At 31.5% G+C, this 27,420-nt stretch overlaps 1 protein-coding gene across 2 annotated transcripts; it reads left to right on the top strand.

Moving 5' to 3' along the window:
- Positions 1 to 20,765: 20,765 nt before the first annotated feature.
- LOC132757867 (uncharacterized) lies at positions 20,766 to 26,942 on the top strand. Of its 2 annotated transcripts, none has more exons than XM_060749316.1 (2): positions 20,766 to 21,658; positions 26,439 to 26,942. In XM_060749316.1, the coding sequence occupies exons 1-2, from the start codon at positions 21,340 to 21,342 to the stop codon at positions 26,483 to 26,485; spliced, it is 366 nt and encodes a 121-aa protein (XP_060605299.1). In that variant the 5' UTR covers positions 20,766 to 21,339; the 3' UTR covers positions 26,486 to 26,942. The 2 variants fall into 2 exon arrangements, with proteins under 2 accessions (XP_060605299.1, XP_060605298.1); XM_060749315.1 differs by lacking the exon at positions 26,439 to 26,942 and adding an exon at positions 24,998 to 26,079.
- The last annotated feature ends 478 nt before the right edge of the window (positions 26,943 to 27,420 follow it).

The following is a 27,420-nucleotide window of genomic DNA, read 5'->3' as shown; positions in this document are numbered from 1 at the left end:
ATTACCTTCTATAAATAAAGATTTTATTATTATTATTATTATATTATAAACCTATTGCTTTATTTGAGTCAGCTGATTTGAGTTGCTTGATGACAAATTCTTCTTGTATTTGTGGAATCTGAAAGGAAGAAGTTGCACTATTGTGTTCAGTGGTGACCTCCTGAATTGTTGTTTTGTCTTCCTATGAAAGTAGAGAGCAATTTTCAGGAGTTTTTGGGGAGGCTATGCCGACCCAATGTTAATAACTGTCTGTCAAATCTTACTGCCGCGGTAATCAGGTCAAAAAATAGTACCTTGATTTTTTCTAAGCTGACTCATCACTCATCACAGACATTAACAATATGAAAATATTTTCATTCTTTAATTTCATATCTGCAATTTGTAAAGATAATAATTCTCTGAAAAATTCTTGATTTTTGTTTAAATCACTACTCCGTGACGTCATACTGCCGCGGTAATCAGGTCAAAAAATAGTACCTTGATTTTTTCTAAGCTGACTCATCACTCATCACAGACATTAACAATATGAAAATATTTTCATTCTTTAATTTCATATCTGCAATTTGTAAAGATAATAATTCTCTGAAAAATTCTTGATTTTTGTTTAAATCACTACTCCGTGACGTCATACTGCCGCGGTAATCAGGTTTAGGCATACGTACGTCTGTAATAAATAGTTCTGGTATGAAAACCCTTCAAAATAATAACTTTATCAATATTTTTTTAACAAAAAGCACAAATGAAAATTTATAAGTAAATGCTTTAATTCAGTGGCAATTATTCTTTATTATTTTTGATAACAATTTTCCAATTACTACGCAGCGACCAACTGTTTATGACGGGTCATTAACTAGAACGTTGCAACACCGTATTCTCAATATCATGCATGTTCTTTTGTTGTTATAAACTATTAATAGTCCTTAATATTTTTTAAAGACAAATAATTGTAAACTGTCGCTTACATCAGAGACATGGATCATGCTTGCGTGATAACTAAGGAAAACTAACTTATTTGTACACCCCAGGAGGCTGTACGCGGAAAACGCTCATAAACCGCTTAATCATATAGCTGTTTAGTAAATATTTTGCATACATTTAACTAAAAATTCACTGATGGTGATGAACATATAGTTTGAAAACATTATATTCTTTAAACCATTATCGCCGAAAAAAAAAAACTATTTAACTACAAACCCCTAAGGACCTCCGACAAAATTCCAGCACAATATTACATTTTACATTAGCAAAATAAAAAAGCAATACTTATATTTTCATCTTACATAATTCATTAATCAAACTTCTAACATAAAAGTATCTTTGGCAATTGACAGATCCCTACTCTGATCTTTTATTTGTATAGGAATAAATTTAAACATGTGCTCTTTTGTTTAGATATATTTTGTAGTGAAAGTCTTATATATTCACTAATCTCATAATTAGAATGAGACAGGTCAGGAATTTATACAAACAGTTGTTTAGTTAACTATGCTCATTTTAATCCCAATAGAAACATTCAAATATTTGTGGTAAAAAACATGACCAAAGTCCCTAGTAGTCGTTTACCCGGTGGTGATCCCATTAAACTGATTATATATTCGAATTGATTAGAAAACACAAATAGAAACATGTGTTTCCGTACAACAAAATCGGAAGTAAAGTGAACAGTTAATTGACACAAGGAAATAATTATTTCAGAGAAAGACGCAAAGATCAGTATGACCCCGTATTGTGTAATTAGAAAGTTTATTCAATTCTAGGGCATACATCATAATTTGATAGTCCATGTGTAATAAAATTCAAATTTTCAATACAGATTATGAGATACATAAAAAATATTAAAGAATAAGAAGCTTTAATTAAAAAACAAAAACAAAAAAACAAAAACAAAAAAAACAAACCGCATACATATACAAATTACTTACAGTCGAGCATCGGGAAGTCATTAACATATCTTGTGCCCGTCTACACCTATCCAAGTCTTGAATGCAAGTATCATATTCTCTTGTATTGGATAGTGTAGACACCCTACTTGAATGAGTTTTAAAGAGAAATTATGTGACATCCAAGAAGATAATTCCTTGCAAGAAAGTTAGAACACGTTCTATTTTTCTACAAGTTTTTGGCTGTCAAGACACTGATAACACCGGTTTGACACAAAACATGTGCCCCGAAGGTGTGATAGTGTTGTTTTTTTATTATTTTCTGACTTTTTGTTGTGATTCAGTGTACATGTCCTTTGAATTTCAGTTAATGATTACAATGTCTTGGTCAAAGGAACAAATCAATACGCTGATACACAGAAGAGCAAATAAATAAATAAATAAATAAAAATAAATACATTGTAAAAAAATAAACAAGTAGAGTCAAAATGGATTTAAAATGATCTTGTTCATTTAGTGAATAAGTTTCATCAAACAAAATAAATTTTTGTCACATTTTTTCAATTTTAAAAAAGAATGAACGCATTTACTCCATTCTGTTTTAGCTAATTGCATCATTTTCTCGCTTCTTTTCACATATTTTACAGAAACATGATAGTCTTGCAAAGACAAAGGTATAAATCCTGGGCTATCTTAATGAGACATTTCAGTAAAAATTGTGCCTGAAAAAATGTTGAAAGGGCCGTTTATTTAGCTTATCTAAATGTGACATGTAAGAAACTTGAATAGGTGTAGACACGAAGCTTTAATTTGAAACCGGTATTTGCGCGCGCTGAAGTGATTAATGTTTATTTGAAAAATAAAAAAAAGAACTTTTATGGTTGTGTTCTAAAAATAATGGGCGGCATAAGAGGAATTTCTTATTCATTTTACAACACTTGAAAAATTACTACAGAAAATGTGTTGTTGTTTTGTTTTCAACAAAAGTGTGTGTGTTTTAAGTTTATTTATACTCGGCGCCGGAATAACCATATGTCCGAGATTATAGCATCTGGGACGTCTTTTTCAAGCAGATTCTTCCTGGAAGCCCATTCTTCGTTCTTTGGTGGTAAAGGAGACGACAATACCGTCAAGGCATCAAACTTTCTGACTGACGACAACAAAAACGGCATCTATTAGCGCCAAACCTCCAGAGTAAGTCACGACAGGTCAACCAATCACCTCTGGTACTTATGATGACTTGACTATGACCTTCCGTGTGCCTTCTCCGCGACGTGCACGCCTCTGGAGGTATTTGGAGAAGTTTCAACAAAAACTTCCAAAACACGCCATTTATAACACCATTCATAGCACTGACGGCTTCGATGTTCTCATCTATTTGCGGGAAATGGTCGACAGGGAAAACCCTACGTAATAACCGCACACCCTGTTAACAACAGATTTTCCGCAGTATATATTTCAAGCTAGTGAGGTTTAAAAATACACGTAGAATCTATCGATTAACTACCATAAGTTGGTTGAGTGTTGGCGGTAAAAAAAGAAGATATAACTTCCTGATCAATTTTCACTTAGGTTGATTCAGTTTTGAATAAGCTTTGCAGAGATATATTTTTTCAAGAAATATTTAGCTTAAATATTATCCGACGCCGTCAGTAATGAAATGGGATTAATTTTCTGAAACGTGATTTTATTCGAGATTTGCTTCTGGAGAAGACAACCTTCTGTCCGTAGAGCATGAATATTAATACTCATCACAAGACAGTATCTTATTGATCTCAATTATGGTACATCTAAACGTGTATAATTTTTATGTTCAATAAAAATGTTGCATCACTTGCAGTTGTTATTATCATTCAATAATATTAAAATGACATAAAGTATTTATGATGAACAGTCCTAGAATATTTTGATAAGGAACCGTCAGTTGTAAAATGTTATTGTTATCTGATAATGAACAGTCGTCATACTTGCTGGTATGTCATTTATTATTGACAGTTTAGGTTTTTCAAAATTTGCATGATTAACAGTCCGAATGTAGACCTCAATTAAATGTTCTGGAATATTAACAAAATGAATAGTCAACCACATTAACCGTATATATGAATGGTTGAACACAACAGTAAGGATAAATAGCGCAATGTGCATATCTTTTTATTTTGGTAGCATATTTTAAGCAAAAAGAAAAGAAACTATAAGTCTGAAACATTCTCTCATAGCCTCCCCATCAGTACATTCAGTGCGTTGATTTTAATATTGTAGCAAAAAATACCATTGAAATACTCAGCAATAATTTGTGCATCGTGATTTGTCAACAATAAAGATTGTTTGGATTATTTACCTGGAATGTCTTTTTAATTTTTCCATAGCTTTTAAGGATTGTTGGGATTATTATTGTTGGGATTATTATTTATTGAATAAGAATAAAATGACTTTTTAGTTTCTGCTATAAGTGATTTAGTTTTATTTCTCCAGAATTTAAAGGAATCTTCATTATTAGACCTTTTGGCATGGTCTCTATTCTACATAGCCTTGGATATTTCAGTAATAAACCAGTCTGGTAGATTTGCATGTTTTTACCCTTTTTTGTTTTAAAGGAGCATTTGAAATTTAGTTAATTATTATACAGGTTGAGAAAGAACTCAAGTGAATCATCTATGTTATCAAAAATATTAATTACAGACCATGGCTGTGCTGTTAGAGAATTGATAAAATTTAGTTCATCAAAGTTTTTAACATTTCTGTATCTGATTATAATATGAAATTAGGTGCTACCTATAACGCGGAAAGCTCTTATGATTTATGATTTAAGCATTACATGTTTAGTGTACATGTTAACCAGATAGATCTATCATGCAATTCGTTAATAAGTAAATGTAGGTATTTTGTACCGTAAACAGAAACGAATAAATTGGTGGTGTTCAATCTATCATCGGAAGAGGGACCACTGTGCATGCGTCGGTGTTTGGAAAATCCCGTCCGCCATTTTCTGTTAATCTCTAATCACATATGTTGTTTTTACGTTATTTTTAATGTGCTAAGTTATCAAAAAGGATTTAAAAGTAACTTTTTACATTTATCATCGTTACTATAATTCTTATGAATGAAAAGAATGTTTATTTTCTGATTTTGTACATCATTCTTTCACCGAAAGTGTTATTAAGCATGCGTCTGCTAGCAATAGACGCTCAGTAAAAGCGCTGTGATATCTATATTTAGCTGAAAAGGATTTCAAAATGGCGGCGCCCAGTTAACTAAGGATTTTTTCACAGCTCATAAGGTATAGTATATATTTTTTTTTGAAATTTGCATTTACTTTTGATTTGATTTCATTTGAATGATACGCGTCATACATGTTATCTAAGAGCGCTACAGCCCTCGCGGGGCCTTCGGCCCCGCTCGGACTTTCCGCGTATTATGTGTAGGTCCTGAGTCCTTTTGTGATGAAAGTTTTCGTGTGAAGCAGATTGGATAATGGTTACTAAGAAGAATGTGGGAAACACATATTTCAACAGTGTTACATGGCATGTTTGTATAGACATTGTCAATGATAGAAGAAGTTTGATGGGTGACTTTGATGGATTCCTCAACCAAATCAGTCAAGTAGAATTTGAATCTAAATTACTCATGTTATAATTAAAGCCACCAGTTATGATAACATCTTTGGTTTTTTTTTTAATATAACTGCTCAAAAATTTGTTCAAATTCCTGATTCCAGGCACAATTTGAAGAAGGAGGTCTGTAGATATATCCAAATAAGAATGACTTTTGCATGGAGCTCTTTATTTCAAGCCAGATGGCTTCAAGCATGTCACTATCAAGGTCATATCTTTGAGCACTATGATATTTACAATTTACATATACACCTAAGTCTCCTTCATTACTCTGTCTCATTGAAACAGGTTGTAATTATTTTGTTGGAATTCATTGTCTTCAAAATAACTATCTAAAAATGTTTAGCATAAGCAAAGTAAATCAATTTCAGTGGTAATATAATAAAATTTTCATCTGATTAAATTTAGAGTAGAGGTAATGGATATATATTTGACTGTAGAACCATGATTTAATTTGATATTTACAGACACATTAATTGTATTCATTTTTTGTCTATTGAGACCTTTTGTGACAGAGTCTACAATGATAAGGACTTTGCCTATTCTCTTGTGTTTCTTATTATTTTCTCCATTATCTGTTTCCTGATTGGTTTTAGAGTTTTGGTTTTATGTTGGCATTGAATGATCAGCATCATAAGTCTCATATCTTATTGCTGTTAAGTAGTTTGGCTTTTTTTAAGATTTTTTCCTAAGAAATAAATCTCTTGTTGAAAAAGGGATATGTCTTCCCGGGCCCCATTTTTGTGTCTCTTTCTGTACAGTATTTAACCAAAGGGGTTGGGGGGTTTTTAAAGTTTTCTTTTGATAGATGATTAATGTTCCCCGGGAAATAGGTCTTTTAAATTTATTAGATTTGATTTAAAGAAATTTTTCGGTATTTTCTCTTTCTTTATGACTGGTTAAAATTTATTTCTAAGTTTGCTAAATTTTTTTCTTAAATTATAAATTTTGGGAAATTAAGGGTCAATTTTTTATTTCATGTTTGGGCTGAGAGCTTTTTTTTATGAGGGAGTTTTTATTTTCTTTTTTAAAGGTTTTTTTTTTTCCCTTGCTGATGATTTAAATGTTGTTTCTTTTTTTTTAAAATTGGTTTCTTTTTTCTTTTGTTCCCCAATTTTCATTCTGATGTTTGGGTTGTTTTTAAATTTTTTTTTCAGCAAAATTTAAGTGTTTTTGCAATATGCAGGGAAGGGAAACCCGGGTCTTCGTGGAATGTCCCCGATATGCCCCTATACTGTGTCGATTTTTGACGAAAACCCCAAACAAAAAAAAGGTTTAAAATCCCCTAAAAATAAAATGTTTTTGTTTTGCCCGCTTTTTTTTGAAAAAAATCAATCAGGGGGTTTTTTCAAGAAATAGAATTATTTCCCAAGCATCAATAAAATTCTTTGGGCCTTTCCTGTAGATTTCTTACATCCCTTTGTTTTTGATTTTTTTCTTTTATTTGGCCCCTTTTTTTATTAAAATTTTCTTTGGAAGGGGATTTTTTTGGTTTATTTTATTAGAGAAAGATGGATGGATTTTTAGCGTTTTTGTTCACTACTTTTTGCATTTTTCTATTTTTCCCATGGTGTTTTTTTTTGCCTCCCCCAAATTTTTTGTGAAGCTTTTTTTTCGGGTTTTTTCCCATTTTTTGGCCAAAAATAGTTGTTGTCTTTTAAAATTCCGGTAAAAATTTTTTTGTCCCCCTTTTTTCCCTCATTTTTCCAGCCTTTTTAAATCTTTCCAATTTTAACCCCCCCACTTTTAAGGAGGGCCCAAAATTGCCCTAAAACAGTACTTAAAATCCCAATTTTATTTTGTTTTTGGGAGGTTTTTAAAAGGTGTCAGAGTGGGACTATGATTGAGATTTGAGGCCCGGGAAGGCATGGTGCTGTTTTGACCCCTTTTTCAAAAGGTTTTTTGGGGATTTTTTGGAGTTTGGTTGATTTTTGTTGTTTTTTTTAAATTTCAGGATTTTTTTAAGTCCTTTTTTTTGTCGGGGATATGCCCAACCCATCCCGGGAACCCATTTCGGGAATAGCTTTTCCATTGTCTTTTTTTTTACTTTAAATAAAAATTTTTCTTGTGTGATATAGGTACGTTTTTTTCAATTTATTTTATTTAATTTTAAAATTACCTGTTATTTTTTGTTTTTTTAACGTTTTTTGAAGCTTTTTGAATGGGGATTGTTGAAAAAATGTTCTAAAAATAATTCCTTTGAAAGGGTTTTTTTGATACATGGATTTTAAAATTTTAAAGCTTTTTTGATTTTTTGATTTTTGGTAAATGTTTAAAAGTTTGAAATTGTTGGGTAAAAAAATAAAACAGATTTTAACTGTTAAGTTAACAGATAAGTCATTGTTTGAAAATCCTTCGAAATCCTCCATATCCATGGACGAATGATTAGAAGCCGTTATCGCAGACTGCTGTTAACACTTAAGTCCAATAATTATTTAAAACTATTTTAGCATCTTTTGTTTGCAAGATTAGTAGAAATTTCAGGTATTTTAAATGGAAATTTAATCCAATTTATTAAAATAAATGAGAAAAACACAGTTTTCATCCGATTATTAATTTTCTAATCATGAAAACACTTTTTATGTTAATATTAAGATGCAGAATTTTTCAAGGAGTTGAATCATATAAAACCTGAAAATCTGAAGAGTGTTGCTATTATTAAAGACTTTGTTCACGAGATGTAGAAATATCATTTTACTTTTTAAGTTAATATTTTGTAAGTCAAATACAGTGATATTAAATATTTAAAAAGTAAAGTTATCGATATAGTCTGAATAATATTTATAGACATTTCTGTTGGTCACGATTATTGTTTATTTTTTCATTGTAAAATATAAAACTGAACACAATTATAGCAAAATGTCAAGTTATTTTTATTTTTACCTGTTCATTAAGCATTTAAATGTAGATAGGCATAATATCACTTTAAAACTTCTAAATTCTCACTAATTACAAAATGGGAAAACATAAATGAAGATTTTATTTTTTCTAAGGAAGGTAGATTACTCGTATGGCCTTGTTCAGAGTAGAAAATAGACGGCAGTTAATCAACGACTTTGAAATTAAGAAAAAAAAAGTTACTACATAAATTACAGTAAATTTGGATAATCATTAAGCATTTTAAAAAAAGTGGATAAAATATCTCGACACGACACAAAGCGAGCTTTGTATAATATTGATTTTTTTTTAATTTCTAAAAGGGCGTTAACTTGTATGTCCTTATACAACGCATTACATTCAAAGTTGTTATTTTAGGTTAAATCCCTTGTTTTCACACAGTACACTGTAATTTATGTCATTTTTTTCTGAACAAAATTTTAATGTAACTGTTATTCACGCTATTGCTTGAAAAGAAAACGCGTGTATATATGCAAAGCACTGGTCCAATACGATAAAGGGTTCAAGATTTTATTAAGGCACAAACATAATGTCTATTGCCATAAACAATAATGGCGTGTATACATACATATAAACATATAAACATATTAACAAATGCATAAAACATCTAAATACGAGAAAAGTAATATTACATATATAATATCGCAGTCATGAAATAAATATTAAGACTATAATAATTAATGTTTGAAATTAGTTTGAATTAGCTACCAGTTGTTTCTCTAGCTAACGTTGCATAGTAAATAAATTGAGATAATTTCTTTATAACATTCTGTTGTGAGTTATTCATTAACATTTTAAATTTGTGTACATTTGGCTAAGAGCAGTAGTATTTAGGTAAATATTCTCTTCGTAGATCAATGTAATACGGACAAGCAATTAAAAAATGATATTTCCGTTTCCACTACATTCATATTGCATTTTAAACAAAATCGTTGATTTCTTTCAATATTTCTAAATCTTCCTTCTTCAATCATTAATTTATGAGCAGAACATCTAAAACGTGAAAGGGCTATTCTATATTTATTATTTATAATACAATCAAGATACTTCTCTTTTCCCAAACGTGCTTTAATTAAACTATACGTATCAAGTTTTGCTAGAATTATTAATTTCAGAAAACCATTGTTGATAATATTGATCATATGTACGTTGGATAATAGACTTTAAGAAAAATAGAATGTGGGTTATCAAATAAGTAAGAAAAGCCTAAGTCTTGAAGGAGACATTTTACATCATTGGTCCATTTATTAACAAACTGATTGTTATTATCTGTCATCATCATAAGTTTATACAAAAATGAATCTGGATTCTTAGCAGTTTCTAAACCAAAACTTTACAATACTAATCTTACGTAAAACAAGAAGGGGAACTCTACCTAATTCACCATATACGGTAGCATTACATGTTTGTTGTCTAACACCTAAAACTTGCTTCATAAACTTTTTATGAACTCGCTCAATATCTGGTGAATTATGAAAGCCCCATATTTCAGACCCATTGTTAAGAATAGGCATTATCATAGAATCAAACAGTTTAATTTTTTCAGAAACATTCAATGACAAGTTATCAAAAAGCGAGTTGAGTGCATATAAAGCCTTGTAGGCTTGCTCAGATAAACATTTTTGTGCTTGATTAAAGCTACCGTTTGAGGAAATTGTTACACCCAAGTATACAAAGTTCTTAACAATATTAAGAATTTTTATTATCGTAAAGAAAAACATCATTTGAAGGCCTATTGCCCTTTTTACATATCATTACAACTGACTTGTCGGGGTTAACAGTTATTCCCCAGTTTTGACAATATAAATGTAGTTTGTCTAATAATATTTGTAATCCTTCTTTTGTATATGAGAACAACACAGTATCATCAGCAAACAATAAAAGAAATAATTTTAAATCTTCAATAGAGAAAAAATCTATATTGTCATCGTATAAAAAGTCATACATATTATTAATAAAAAATATAAACAACAGAGGAGATAATGGTTCTCCTTGTTTAACGCCTGTGTTACAATCGAAAAATTCACTTAAGGAGCCATTTACTCTTACACATGTTTTAACATTTTCATACATGACTTTTAACATATTTACAATTCTAGAAGACGCTCCGTGTTTTATTAGTTTTAACCATATACCATTCCTATAAACAACATCAAAAGCTTTACGAAAATCAATAAATGCACAGTATAATGTTTTATTTTCATTTTTTATTACTTTATTTATAATTGAGTTAAGACTTAAGAGCAAAAATACAGTCTATAGTGCTTTTATCTTTACGAAAACCAAATTGATAGTCGGACAGCAAATTATTACTTTCTGCCCACCCTCGTAGGCGAGAATCTAACATAATTGAAAATATTTTTGAAAAAACACTAGTTAAAGTAATGCCTCTATAATTATTTACATCACTAGAGATTCCCTTTTTAGGCACGGGAACAATAATTCCTTTTGTCCAGGTTTCAGGATAAACACAATTTATATACATATAATTGAACAATTTACAAAGGGTTGGTGTAATTATATCTTTACACTCTAAAAAAATCTCACTTATTAAATTATCAACACCTCCGCTTTTCCCGCACTTTAATGATGAAATTGCTTTTTCAGTTTCTGAGATAGTAAACTCTATATCTAATTGTAAAATAACATTCTCTTCTAAACAAGCCTCAGCCAAATTATTCTCTGTTTCATCATTGCTAAATACATTGTCTACTGAAAAAAGGGTTTTAAAATGTTCAAAAAATTCCTCTTTGCTAATGTCACTCGCTGTTGATTTTTTATTTTTTATTTTACGTATTTCTTTCCAAAATTTTTTTGGTTGATGTTTTGCTAAATATTGTAGATTTTGCTTTTGATTTATATTGTATTTTGCACGTGCTTTCTTTTTTGAAATTTTATAATAATTGCGTTTAGTTTTTAATAACATTGTGTTTTCAGAAGATTTGTTTTTCCTATAATATCGATTAGCTATTCCACGGATGAAATCCGCGGTAAATTTACATTTTTTATATAAAAAGCAGGTATTTGAAATTTATTATTACGGTACCATAATACTTTCAGTTTCAAAATAAAAAAGAAGCCGATGTAAGTTATTCACAGATGATCAAAGATGCAATATTTAAGATTTATTGGGTTAAGTAGTCAAATTTATTAACGCACAATTGTTTTACGGGTAATGTATTGCGGCCTTTACATGTGAAGAAAATTTATTCATTTTTTTAGTACAAAATATTGCCGAGATTGTCAATATTGCCATATTCATAGAATATTTAAATTTCATTCATCATTTATATCATTATTATTTTTTGTAAATCTGTTTTCAAATGTCGGTGCAGTAAAGTAGACAATCATCGTAACAGTAAAGTTCTCTCGTGTGGCTGTCTCGATTCCGGCCTTTTTAATGTCACTCGTATATTTTAAATCCGTATATTTTAATTATTCTTTTTATTTGAATGCCTGTAGAAAGATATTTATGATACTTTTTAATGTAACGCTAGAAAAACAATAAAAATCTTTACAGTTTGAGTCAGTATTTTGCGAACTAAAAGTAACTGTTGATTATTTTTTAAACATCGCTTAAATTTCTTTCAAGTTTAATTACTTTTGAAGGGGGTAAGTGATAATTAAAAAACTTTATTTCCAAACTTTCATTACCAGGTTACATGTGATAATTGCAACACTCAATCTTCAAAAACAAATAGAATTTGAATGTATATTTTGTATATGCGCGGTCTTTAACTACAGTCCATGGCATTTATGTGGTAAGAAAATGATTCTGAAGAGGATATATATAAATACAATGTAAATCTATTTTCTTTATTAACATTTATAAATGAAATTGAAAATATACAACTAAATTTGTATAGTCCTTTCTCTGAAAAAAAAGTAAAAATAAACATGTGATAAATAAATCATATGACGTGAATTGTTAAGGATAACCATGAAAAAAATATGTTTCAAAATAAAAAATAACAGCTGTTCTCTATGCCAATAAAAGTTTCTTCCTTGCCAGTCTAATGAATTCATCTATAGGAATGCTTGTCTAGAATGGTCTGAAAATATATTTAATACACTTATTAGTAGAATATTTACTATATTTATACTAATATACAGGTAATCAAATAAAAAATGTACAAATCATTTGGAAATAATTCACAGAAATAAAGACACATTTCAAACATGAATTTCTTTAAAAGTTTTTTAGCAATCAAGAAACATTTTTTTGCAATGCCATCATTAAACCATGTAAAAAATAATTATCTTATTCTGAATCGCGGTAATAATTCGTGCTTGAAGTAAAAGGGCGGCGAAGTGTAGAGAGTATGCCTAAACAATAGGCGAATATTTTTTAAATTAGGTACTTTTTAACTAAGCGTTGCAGCGTTCTATCAGCATATTTTCATATATTAATACTTTAGCGACACAAAATAATACTGCATCATTACATTCATATGTGTATAATTTTTCACAAAGCTGCAATAACACCACATACTCCGGTGAAAATCTGTCATATTTCATACTCCGCGCGTTCCGCCATCTCATTCTGTCCACCTTTATCCGATTCCGCGCATGCGCGCGACGGGACTTTAAGCTAAACGAAAGTGTCCGATCCTTGTAATATAAATCCGTGGCTATTCTAAACTCCCGCCGTGCCACCTCGCAGTCATTGTTAAACCAGGGACTTTTATATTTTCTTTTATTTTCATGTTTCTTATTTTTTTCAATTGAACACTTCTTACCAAAAATATTAAATGCTTTGTCGTAAAGAATATTTGATATTTGAAATACACCATCATTAACACCGATTTCCTGCGATACAATATTGCTTACAATATTATCTATATTACATAATTCTGATAAAATAGCTGATCTATAACAATCAGTTTTATTTTCATCCCATACGATTTTATCATAAAAACAACTATTATTACAAGAACATAAATTTGTACAAGGATTTGCAGTTATATCTATTTCAATAGGACAATGTGTCGATATAGAGTATAAATCGTGAACTATAAAGTTTGAAACAAGGGGGAACAACTCGTGCGAGCATAATGCATAATCAATCAGGCTATTGCCGTTCGGTGAAAGGTTCGTGTAACTACCAATACCGGCATCGTCACCGACCCTACCATTTATAATACATATATTGCTACTTTGACATAATTCTAATAATCTGTTCCCGTGTGTATTGATAACTGTATCCATAGAAAATCTATGGGGAATGTTAGGATTGTTATCACAATCATCACTGTGTTCAATAGTTGAAATAAATTTATCAAAATATGAACTACTTTGAACGTAGTCTAATTTACTACCACATCTAGAGTTTAAATCACCTATTACGGCTATTTGACCTATTTGAGAGTATTTACGAATACCTTTTTCTAAGACTTCAAAATAACCCTCTTCATGTAAAGTATAATATATGGAATTACTAGGTGGTATGTACAAGCAGCATAAATAAATATCAGTTTGTAATTTAAAGAACATTTTACATAGTTTAATCCACATAACTCCACTAGTATCTGTTTCTATCACTGAGATACCCTCTTTAAATTGTTTTCGGTAAAAAAGACAAATTCCTCCATGACCCCTTTTTGACTTCAAACTTTCAGGCCTTGGTACTGTCACACATTCAAATTCATCTATTTGGTATATCTCATTATCTTTTTGCCAAGTTTCGCATAGAAAAATAATGTCAAAGTTAACAACAAAATTAAGAAAATCATCGTCCTTAATACAATTTTTGACGCAAATGACACATTCAAATTCAAAACACTATTCTTTCCTTTCCATTACAGGGATTGTGATAATTAGCATGACATTTAGCAGGGAAGAATTGCCATCACTGGTTGTCAATAATTCTTACGTAAATATATAAGGCTTAAAAGACTTGTCAATAAACACTGTGAGTTCAAAGGTTCATTAACAAGAACATAGATACAACATTGGATAATATATCGCGAACATGTGTCATTACGAAGACAGTAAGACTATACCAAAAATATCTTATACTAAGTTTTGAATATCACACTCATCTGTCCAAAATTTAGAGAATTTAAAATGTTACAACTATACTATACAAAATTTTTCAAATTTATTCAGTGAACTAACCGAAAATTGTGCAAAACATATGTAAATATACATATTAAGCTATTTTGCTAAGAGTCTATATAAACTTTTCATTCATTCAGAAAATATGATTCATACCTCTCCATTGAATTTCATTCATTAATTGCTATAACTATGTATATAATGTTTAATACAATAAATATTGAATTGAATTATATATTAACATCTGTAACCAGCTTAAGTCTTTTAAAAATATAGACAATTAAATTCACTGACTTAATTGGAAAATATGTGAGTTATTTAACAAGCGTTTTCAGACATGAGTGAGAATGTTTAGTTGCACATCACCAGAAATAATGTTTAATTATAATTGAATTTACTTACTGTGATTGACAAATATGTCAGTCCACCTCTCCAGAAATAATGTTTAATTATTGGTAATCTAAATTTAACCAATGGACAGTGAGAGAACCCCTTAAAAGATTCTTTTCCCGCTGAGAGTATCAGCCTGTCTGATAAAGAAATGTATGTTTTAGAAATCAAATAAAATATATAAAATCTGGCAAAGTGGTTTAAACTTTCTTATATTTTTATATCTGATATTCCCCATTGTGAACGATTCTGCACAGGTTTCAGAAAAACGAAAAAGGTGTATTTATAAATTAAATGAATACGTTTTTATTTGGTTTTTAAAATTATAATTTTCAACAAAATATGGAACAGACAGCGCAAGTAGTCAAATATTTGTGTATGATTTTTCGTATTTCTTGAATGAAGATTGTACAAAAAATAAATGGTTAGAAATACAAAGGGAATTAATGATTCCACGGTCTATCACTACAGAAGATATATTATTTATTTATTTATTTATTTATTTATTTATTTATTTATTTATTTATTTATTTATTTATTTTGATGGGCTCTTGTAACATGGAGATTTAATTTCAGGTTTCCAGATAGAGGAGGAAATATCAGAATCAGTATCAGGTGATTCTGATCTTGTTTTATTGCTTTATAGATCATATGTCATTAAAATGATTTTGGTGCATAAACAACTGTTATAAAATGCTGATTTGCAAAGAAACAAATTAATTTAGGGTTAATATTGATGAATAATTATGCAAATACAGTAGAATTCCTACTAAAGACCAACTCAGGTTTAAGACCATTCCGCTATTAGGACCATTTTTTAAAGAACGGAATTTTCTGTTCTTTATGTCAATAGTTACATGCTCCAGAATTAAGACCACCCCGGTTATCCACATTTAAGACCACCAGATTCAGTCCCAATTCTTTGATTTATCATTTATTTTCTATTGAGACCACTGTTTTATAGTCAACACCTACCAAGATCACATATTTGTTGTTATTATCTGCTTGAATGCTCTTAGGCATGACACTTGATATAACAAGGTGTCAAAAACTGTTTTAATAAGGTTATTGTATGAAATAAGGTATGAAAGTAAATTTTAGAGTTACTGTGGTTCAATGTTGCTTTCAGCTTATTTATTTTGTGAAGAATTGATTTCTTATATAATAGGTGAAATATGTACATTATATAATAGTTAATATTGAAATCAGACCTATTAAATTTCTTCAGAAAAATGTTTTGCTCTCATCTGATTAAATATTATAACATATATTGTATTTTAATGTAGGTTAAGATACATATATTGTTTGTCATACAAAATGACTTAAATAGAGCATAGTCATAAAGTATGTAAGCAATGATAAGAATATCCACAATTAGGACCACCCCGCAATTAAGACAACTTTGGTCCAGTCCCCAAAGTGGTCATAATTGAGGTGTTTTAAAAAGTAAATATAACTGAGGATTAAACAATAACTTCGATCAACTATTAAACGTGTATTTTTTTTTTTGTTAAGTCGTTATAATTTTCAAATCTTATAAACATAATATACATGTACTACTGGTGAATTTTGTAATTTTTATACAGTTAAAATACACCAAAACAACACATATTTTTAAAAAAAAAAATCTTTACTAGTTTCGACTGTTGTCTTCATCAGAATAACGTACAAAATATATGACGTCACGTCCGTTAGGACGCCAACGTCAACGTGACAAAATTGCGCAAAAACGTGAATGTAAAGTAATTAACAAATAGATATGGATCAAAAAGATACAGCGGGTATTAATAATAGAACTATATTTCTACAATATAAAGCAGAGAAAAATGATAAAACCCAACATACCTATATGTCAAAATATATCATATAATTTTATATAATTATACACATTCACTGGGAATTAGCGAGAAAGCATTACTTTAATTAGCCAGCAAGTTATCTAGAATAATAAAAAAGATAATAATAATAATATAATAACAACAACATTATCCATTACATATAATCATCATCATCATCATCATCATCATCAATAACACAAATAATAATAATAATAATAACACCACCAATAATAATAATAATAAATAAAAAGAATAAATGAATAAGAGAATTTGTAAAACTAATTTGTAAAATAAAATCATAAAATAGAAGGGGGAAAAATTATTTTTTCAAAAATAAAGGGAGGTAATAAAAAACAGCAAAAAGTACAAGAATAGACACTTTGCATACAATAATGCAATTTTTTATGAAAAAAAATGATATAAATAAGTAAAAATAATGAAGAAAAGTGTAAAATAATAATAAGACAAAACATTAAAAATGCATGGAGAAAGTTTAAAACAGTTGCTATATACTTAAAATTGCCAACTAAAATTTACAATTTGAACAATAGACTGGTGTTCATGCCAGAAGGAAACACAGTATCAAGTCTGTGAATCCAAGATGTTTCACGGACGAGTCTGTCCATGTCATTGTCAACAATGTCAATAGGTAAAAAGCTGAAGTCTTCTACACTGTGGTCTGTAGTGTTGAAATGTGTTGCAACACCACTGGCATACACAGGGTCACTGAAATTCTTTATGTCAAATCTGTGACTATTCATTCTTTTTATTTTATACTTGATCCTTATAAAAAACGGGGGTTTGGCACCCCTTCGTGCATATTTTCATGTGCAAGCGGACACCGGAGTGGAACTTTTGATCATAACATTGTACATGGCTAGCTTGAAAGCTTCCATATATGAAAAAAATCCAAAAGTCCTAGCGGAAATCAAACTCTTTTCGGTGAGGGGTCAATGTATTGAAGTTCGCAAGTTGATTGATAAAAACTTTGCGGCATAGTATTTAAGGTAAACCATTGCTACTGCATTATCTCCACTTTGAAGAGTATTCAAATAGGCTGGGATCACTTGTCAACTGCATTGAAATTGAGGGGCGTGGGTTCAAACCCCAGGAGGGGAAACTTTCTTTTTCTATCTTCTTTCCTCTTTATTATTATTATATCTCTCAGATCCCTCATGGAAGAAAAAAGTATTTGATTTTAGTTATATAATTATTGTAGGTATTTATTTGTTCAAAAATGCCAAATTTAATAGCAAATATGATACCACATATTTTCAAAGTTTAATAAAATAAAGACTATACGGTAAAGGTATTTTATATTTCGCATGATCAACCAATATACTTTTAAGAAAATTAAGGCAAACTTTGAAAACAGTCCCTCATTGTGGAAAATTGTAGGGATATTTTGAAAAAGGCTTTTTATGTAGGGAAAAGGTCAAATAAGTGTTTAAAGTGGGTGGGGTAGGATAACATTTTATACATGTTTAGAAACAATCACTTTGCTCGTGTAACTTGTTACCTGAATGTTTTTTTTGTTTCTTAACAATGAGCAATAGATAAACAATTTTTATAACGATGATATTATAGATTATTTAGAGTTTCCTGATTTCTGAGAAAACAAAACTTCTAATAGCAAAGTTTTAGTTCAGAAATATATCCATAACTCATAAACCACATGGTAAATTTTATTTAAATTTTGCAGACAGGTGAGCATATAACTGTCCTATGTTGTTCCTCTAGTGCCCATTAGTCATGGTCTACCTTAAATTAAAACTATGATTTGTCGGTGCAAGTGAACGTCATACTCATTTTTTATGTATTGACTGTTTGTTTCGCGTGCGTGAGCGCGTGCGCGCTTGCATACATGTTTAGGTTTAATAAGGGTCCATCCGCCCTTTTAGGCACTGAGAGTGCAGAATCCGTTTTTGTTGTTTTTTAATTTATTTATTTATTTATTTCTATTTTTAATTCGGGGCTATTTATTTTAAATACCTCTGCATAGTTTCATTTTTTGTTTCGGTATCTGTTCATATCTCTCTAATTACTTTCAACTTTGGTACATACAGCTTAAGAGTAATAAAATTCGTTTTATTTGTATTTTATTACAACTGAGTATTAGAAGTACCTGTCTGTGGCATTGGACGTGCATACAAGTTGAAAGAAATCTGCTATGTATATTACTGTTATCAGGTGTGTATTTTTGATATATGTTACAAGTAAAATGTTCATTTGCAAAGTAAATTACACTTTTGTAGCACCTATTTCAACATTTGTCAAATAATTGCAATCAATAAAAAACCACCAACCTGTGAAAACCCTACTAGTAGTATGTCAGCAACATTCTGAAGGGTCTCGGCCTTCCAATTATGCCATTGTGAATGAACTTTTCGAGTTTGTCTGTATCATCGTAATGTGTCATATTTCCCTGTCGATAAGGATATTACATGTATACAACAGATAATCAAAAGATCAAATTTTGACGTTTTCAATTATTTAAAACTGTTGTTATAATAAAGCAATTTGGTAGAAATTTTTCAAGAACTTTATATGATCTCAGGATACAGTTTTAGGGACGGAAAGACAAACGGATTAACAAACAGATAAAAGGCAAACCTGTTTGCCCCTTTGGTAGTCACCAGTAAGCAGTAAGGGACTAAAAATGACAATTTTATTAACATCGTCTTCACATTCCTCTATCCTTAGTTTCATGGACAAAATATTTGATAAATTTGAAGTAACAACAAATTGTCATTGAAAAAAATACATTATTAAGATATTTTCAGTTCCTCTTGATACACAGTTTGTGCAAACGGGGATCCGACTTGACGGACTGGTGTCCCCACCAGAGGACATTTATTGGGTACTTCCTTTGTTAAAAAGTACCCAATAAGACCATAAACGTACCCAAAATTGCTGACAGAATAAATAGAATTTACTGTTAACCTATGTGTCATGTGTAAGCAGAAGATTTTATTTTCCTCCAGAAAGATTGTAAAATATAAATGCGCTGTGAATAACAATGTGTTTCTTCTTTTTAATGATAAAATCAGCTTATTTGGTATGCTAACTTTTGCAGCTTTATTAAATCCAAACGCTATTTTACAATCAAAGGAAGATTTAGTTTTGTGAAGCTGGATTAACTTTGCCTAATACATGATTATCTCCTGTAAGAATTATTTAATCAATGTGTGTATTGATGGTGGTTGAAAGTATTCTAAATTGGTGCACACACAGTATATTTCAGTTATTATGTATGTTTTAATTTCAGGACAAATGAGATGAAGAAAAATATTATGATTATCTAATTTGTTTCATTATTTGGATAAGCTCAATCGTTGGTTTATTCTACCTGTAACTAATAACAAGACAATACGTATCAAAAAATCATTTCAGGAAAGTCTCTAGAAATTTTCATTCGATACAATATGTGATTTTGACATGTTTGAGGATAGTGATGAGGATAAATCAGCGATGTGGTATGGAACTGGGAATAAAGGAGCATATTCCGAGGAAGCGCAAAAAGACATCATGATGCTGTATCATGGAATATGAGACAAGAGTCATGGCAATCATGAAATCCTTGGACCCTAAGATAATCACCAAGTCTTTGTCAAAGTGTGTACTGTACATTGATTTTAACCCTAATACGCCTGAAAAATATATTTTAGGTAGTGCAAGAGATCCTATACAAAAAGGTCTAAAAAATCTGAACATTATTTTCTGCTAAATGTTAAATGTACGAGCAATTTATGTCAAGCATGTACATGGCGTCTACTAAAAATCAAATTTGTATTTTTTTTTAATTTTTGATTGCGAAAACTTGAAAATTGTAAACCACGATATTCAATATTCTAAAAAACACGAATGTATGAACCAACAAATTATAATTCCTATACAGTATTGTTTCAGAAAGGTCCGTTTATAACACATATACGACAACGAGACCGAACTGATTTTAAGGTAATGTCGTGATAGATGATTTTCAACGAAAAGATTATTGACTGAAGTTGCTCACTCTAGAAATGATCCACATTTTATGAACTGGTCCCGCTAAATACTGTCATTTAACAGTAGTGTGAAACAGCATATTAAGCATTATCCGTGTTAATGTGATAATGCAGTTTATCTAGACAATTCTTTCATTATAAGGGAGATAAGTCGTAAGGTCTTATTACACGCAGCTCAGATTATGTCCCCCCTTTAGTTGAAAGGTCGCAGTTAATGCTAGCGCTTACGTCATCAGTCGTCTACGTCATATATTCCGGACTTTAGTTGAAAGGTCACAGTTAATGCTAGCGCTTACGTCATCAGTCGTCTACGTCATATATTCCGGAGCACATGGTCCAGTCTCTTTTTTATGTGAATCGAAGTTGAATCGTATCCAAAAAGGAGGAATATTTACCAAACAACAGCTTTATCAGATAAGTTAATTTGTCACAATTATTAAATAGTTGAATTTCATGTACAAAATTGATATTTGATTTATAATATCCGGATAAATATAGTATAGTAAATAAATTATATAATCATACCACGAGGTGTGGCCGTGGGAGACGGTGACATCGGATAGACCAGTAACTGTATAAAGTGAAACAAAGTTCTACTCTTTATATCAGTGAATTTATCATTAAACACTGTTTTCACTATTAAATTATATTTCCTAGGATGCCTAAGGCAAAGGCGAAATCTAACAGACAGGGAAACCCCGTTTCGTTTCCACGCCATTCCTCAAGGTCATTGGCAAGAGGTCAATCGGCGCGGCCAAGAAAACAAACTTGCAAAGCAACACCAACAGCTGAACAAAATGTGGCTGTCAATGTGGAAGCACATGTTCCTACCGATACTGAGCATGGTGATGGCAATTTACCCACAGGCTGTCAGGTAGCTGGCAACCCCGCTCCTGAGCTTCAGCAAGAGCATCACGTGATTGGGTTTCCAATGGTTTCTCAAAGGCTGTCTCCTTCTGAAACCTCCAATATCCAAGGTGAGTGTGACCCTATTTTGGTAATACCTACTCATGACCTGGATATTCATATTTCAGATGCGTTACAGGAAAAAATATGGAATAATCAGTATGTCGATCTTGCACAATTGTTGCACAAAAATTTCCATATGCCCAGTTCACAAGATGACATGCAAATTTCTTTCATAAATAATAAGTTTGTATTGAAATCTAATAAAAAACTAAAACAAATTGATAATATTGATTCTTGGACTGATGCTTTTGTAAACTTCATTTTAGTTTACATTAAAAAACACCCATTAAGAGCAGCGGAACTTTTGAAATACATGGCAATTGTTCGAGGTGCTTCCGCATCTAATAAATTCCAGAAGTGTTACCAATATGATATTCAATTTCGCCTTCGCATGTCTATTAACTCTAGTCGTCTGTGGTCCAATATTGATGGTCATTTGTGGCTTACATGCGGATTGCTAGGCGATAACCCTTCCACTAGTGACGAGGTAAACAGAAATGCCTCTGCAGGTGCTTGTTATGATTACAATTTCAAAGGCGGATGTTATAAGATGTTTTGTCAGTATAGGCACACCTGTATTGTATGCAAATTACCTCATCCATCCAATACTTGTGTAAACGCTCAGAAGTCGATGAGATTTAATAGCAGTGCGTCAGGGGCACAATTTGTTCCTCGACCGCGCTTTGTTCCGCTTGGCAGCACAAATGTGCCGCCTAGCGGAACAAATAATGTGTTTCAAACCCGGCATGTAAATACATTCCAAAGGCCTAGGGGTTTTAGACCAATTTCCCCGTCATATTCTCAGTCTGCCTTTCGACCCCAATTTATGGGCCAAAGGTAAAACGCCAATAATAATGGATAAAATTTCACCATTTCTCGAAATATATACAAACGCAAATGATGCAAAATTTCTAATTCACGGTTTTCAGCATGGTTTCCCTCTTGGTTATGCAGGTCCAAGAATTTATAGGGACAGCAAAAATTTAAAGTCAGTCATTGATAATATTGACATTGCAAAACAAAAAATTTATGACGAGATAGATGCTGGGCGTATGTCGGGCCCCTACGCCACAAGACCTATATCAAATCTTAGATGTTCCCCGATCGGGCTAGTTCCAAAGAAATCCGGCGGATTTAGGTTAATTACACACATGTCACATCCCGCAAGCGATAGTGTTAATGATTATATTGACCCAATGTTAACATCTGTCAAATATTCGGATTTTGATAATGCTGTAAAAATGATAAAAAGGCTAGGTAAAGGTACATTAATGGGAAAAATGGATTTGAAAAATGCTTTCAGAATTTTACCATGCTATCCTGGAGATTTTGACCTGTTAGGAATCATGCTGGATGGTCAATATTATATTGACAAATGCATGCCAATGGGCTGTTCTATTAGCTGTTCTACTTTCGAAAAATTTTCATCTTTTCTAAATTGGGAAATCAAACGCCGAAGTGGTTACAATGATATAGATCATTATCTTGATGATTTTATTTTCATGTCTGTTGCAAATTCTGATATATGTAAATTGAGCATGTTACAGTTCGAAGCAATGTGTACTGAATTTGGTGTACCAATCGCTTGTGATAAAACTGCCGGCCCCGTGACATGCTTACTTTACCTTGGTTTAGAGCTTGATTCAATTTCAATGGAAATACGCGTACCTCGGGACAAAGTTATAAATTTATTACATCAAATTAATGATGCATTGTTATTACGAAAAATAACGTTGCAACAATTACAATCATTGACTGGTTCATTGGCCTTTTGCGCAAAAGCAATGCCCTCAGCACGTGCATTTATCCGCCGGCTTTACTCAGCTATGTCGCAAGCAAAAAAGCCGTATCACAAAAATCCGCTTGTCAAATGGTCTAAAAAGCGATTTAAATATGTGGAAAACTTTCTTGACTAATTATAATGTCACTTCGGTAATGTTAGACACTGAATGGAAATCGAATTCAGATATACAGTTGTTTACTGACAGCGCAGGGCAGTCAAATTTGGGCTGTGGTATTTATTTTAATGGTCGTTGGGCTTTTATGCAATGGCCTCAACAATGGAAAGATACAGATATTCTTAAAGATATTACCTTTTTGGAAATAATACCAATACCATTGGCTTGTTTTTTATGGTCCGAACATTTTCGATCTATGCGTATTCAGTTTAGCTGCGACAATATGGCAGTAGTACATATACTTAATTCAAAATCTTCGAAATCTAATAGAGTAATGGCACTTGTTAGACAAATAGTGTTATGGTCTCTGAAATTTGATTTCCAATTAAATGCAGTACATATCAGTGGTGTAAACAATAACATTGTTGATTCAATTTCACGAATGCAGTGGAAGACGTTCCGAATGTTAGCACCGGAAGCGGAAGTTCACCCAACACCAATCCCGAGGGACTTCATGACGTACTTGCCGATGAAATAGCAGTTCTACTAAATTCCTCGGTTTCGGAAAAAACGAAACAAATTTATAACCAAGCTATAAATGCATTCAAGAACTTTCGCTGTTTGCATGAACTACCGGGTGTGTGGCCCCCGCCGGTGGATCATATGGTTAATTTTATAGGTTATCTCTCACTCAAAAAGTTCGCATTTGCTACAGTTAACTCCTATTTATCCGGCATTTCGTTTTTCTTAAAGATGAATGGTATGCCGGATAATACACAATCATTTATAGTAAAAAAGATGTTATGTGGAATGCGACGCATCCGATCAAAAAAGGATTTGCGTGTTCCAATAACGCTACAGGTGCTTCTTCGCTTCCCAATGGCTTTACAGAAAGTTGCATATTCAAACTATGAATCAATATTGTACATAACGGCCTTTGTTTGTGCATTTTTTGGTTTTCTGCGGGTAGGCGAAATAGCCGTTGACACAAAGAAATCAGACACCAATAGAGTCGTTCAGTTAGGAGACCTTAGATTTTCGGAGAACGAATGTTTTTTAACAATAAGATTTTCCAAAACCGATCAGTTTGGGTCGTCGGTAACACTGACATTTTGTGTATCACATTACCCTGAGATATGTCCCTATATACTACTTCGCCATTACATTACTTTACGCCCTCAAATAGACGGTCCTCTATTTTGCCATTTCAGTGGGCAACCAATGACTAAATATCAGTTCCGTTTCATGCTTCGCAAATGTTTAAATTTCCTCAACATTGACTCAAATATAAAAAGCCATTCATTTCGTATTGGCGCGGCTACCACAGCTTCTCAATTAAATATCTCTGACGATATTATAATGCAAATGGGTAGGTGGTCTTCGAAATCCAGGGCTTATAAGAGATACATTAGGTTAGATAAGATAATTCCATAAAAAAAATATTTTTAGATAACGTTGGCCAGCCTTGTCAAAATATTTGGATCGTAGGGTCTTCAATCATTAAGAGAGCAGAGGCACATGCTAAAACGAGGCCGATGGGACGTCACCTTGGTCTTCAGCGACGCGGTGTTACTGTATTTTGGGCTGGTCATCCGGGCTTACATTATAGGCAACTTTACAATATTATTTCCTCAATGTCTTTTTGTTTGCCACCACCAAGTTTTATTGTTTTACACTTTGGTGGCAATGATATAGGTCTAGAACCATGTGGTGTTTTAAGACACCATTTTAAAGAAGTTATTTCTCAGATAATGAGAATTTTGCCTAGGGCCTGTATTGTTTGGTCCTCTATATTACCTCGTTTTGTCTGGAGGTACTCCGAAAATAATAAAGCTATGGATGAAAATCGGAAAAGAATAAATAGAGCATTGATATATTTTCTAGCCCAGCTTGGTCATAAGTGTATAAAACATCCAGATTTTCAAGATAAAATGCCAGCATTATTTTCTGATGATGGTGTACATTTGTCTTATATTGGAAATGATATATTTTTAAACACAATTCAAGGTGCTATTGAAACATTTTTGACTAATAATGCAAACGTATATCCAATTGACTGAATAACTAAAAGCCTGACAGCGGCGAAAAATTAAATTTGGCGTGAGCACTGCGTACTCATTGGCAGAATTTTTCGACGCAGTGTTTTATTAACTAAAAATAATTCAATTTAAGTTAAAGAAAGATATAAAACATTGTGTTAAATACTGTTTGTGATTGAACCCCAACAGTTAGATCTAGCAGTAATCATTAATTCGGCGATTGGTCATTCAATCTGCCATTGGACTTGTTGTGTACGAGTCGAACTTGAAATTGATTTGTTGATTTATGTATGATGAACTGAATGATAAACAATGACTTGTGAATGAAAAACAGTGATAAATGATGGTTTAATAATGATTATACAATCAATAACAAAGTGGCTTGGTCTATTCCCCAGCACTATTATTTTCCTTTGCATGTTTCAATTTTTTTCATGAATTCGATATCGTCGACTGTCAGGCAATTATTCCACTAATAAATTTTAATGATAATGTAATTTTGTTTTGATTTATTTAGAATTTGTCATTGATAATAAGCATTATCCGTGTTAATGTGATAATGCAGTTTATCTAGACAATTCTTTCATTATAAGGGAGATAAGTCGTAAGGTCTTATATTACACGCAGCTCAGATTATGTCCCCCCTTTAGTTGAAAGGTCGCAGTTAATGCTAGCGCTTACGTCATCAGTCGTCTACGTCATATATTCCGGAGCACATGGTCCAGTCTCTTTTTTATGTGAATCGAAGTTGAACCCGCCCACCCTACCCATAGTTATCAAATAGAAAATTAAAAATTTATACAATGTATACTATATATCTGTTTCTGCTCTTGTTTTCTTTATATTTGCAGTTACTTGTGAGTGGCACCTTACGACCACAAATGAAATTGTTTACTAACTCCAGTTCGTCGACAGTCGACATTAGAAAATTGAGGATTGTCCATGGCAGAATTTTTCGACGCAGTGTTTTATTAACTAAAAATAATTCAATTTAAGTTAAAGAAAGATATAAAACATTGTGTTAAATACTGTTTGTGATTGAACCCCAACAGTTAGATCTAGCAGTAATCATTAATTCGGCGATTGGTCATTCAATCTGCCATTGGACTTGTTGTGTACGAGTCGAACTTGAAATTGATTTGTTGATTTATGTATGATGAACTGAATGATAAACAATGACTTGTGAATGAAAAACAGTGATAAATGATGGTTTAATAATGATTATACAATCAATAACAAAGTGGCTTGGTCTATTCCCCAGCACTATTATTTTCCTTTGCATGTTTCAATTTTTTTCATGAATTCGATATCGTCGACTGTCAGGCAATTATTCCACTAATAAATTTTAATGATAATGTAATTTTGTTTTGATTTATTAGAATTTGTCATTGATAAATTAATACGACCAGCTGTTCAGCAGTTCTTTGAATAGGATGCTTATGATCCAATGACTGGGAGTCGAATCATCATTGTCGGTTATGACCACTCAATGTAATTGTATTAATCACAGCGTCTCATATAAATAAAATCATCAGTAAGACTTACTGTTTTGTTGTGTGTGTGTATTTTTTTTATTAATTAGTTGTTTTTCTATATCGGGTCATTGATCAATGATTAGCGAAAGTCTCAGATTCGGTTGCGTTCTTGATATATATTGAAGATGATGTAACATATTTCGCTTCTCATTGCAAGTATTAATAGACGTCACAAAGGAGATATTTTCGATAAAGGTTTGTAGAAATAAAAGGGAAAACATGAGGTGCATAAAAGACACAAAGCATTTAACTCAATTCTTGCATCTGAAATGTGCATAAAATGTGCGATGTTTTCTGA

This window comes from Ruditapes philippinarum, unplaced genomic scaffold (assembly GCF_026571515.1).
Source record: "Ruditapes philippinarum isolate M1 unplaced genomic scaffold, ASM2657151v2 ctg624_1_1_1_1, whole genome shotgun sequence".
Taxonomy (NCBI): Eukaryota; Metazoa; Mollusca; class Bivalvia; order Venerida; family Veneridae; genus Ruditapes; species Ruditapes philippinarum.
This window is presented reverse-complemented; position numbering and strand designations above follow the sequence as displayed.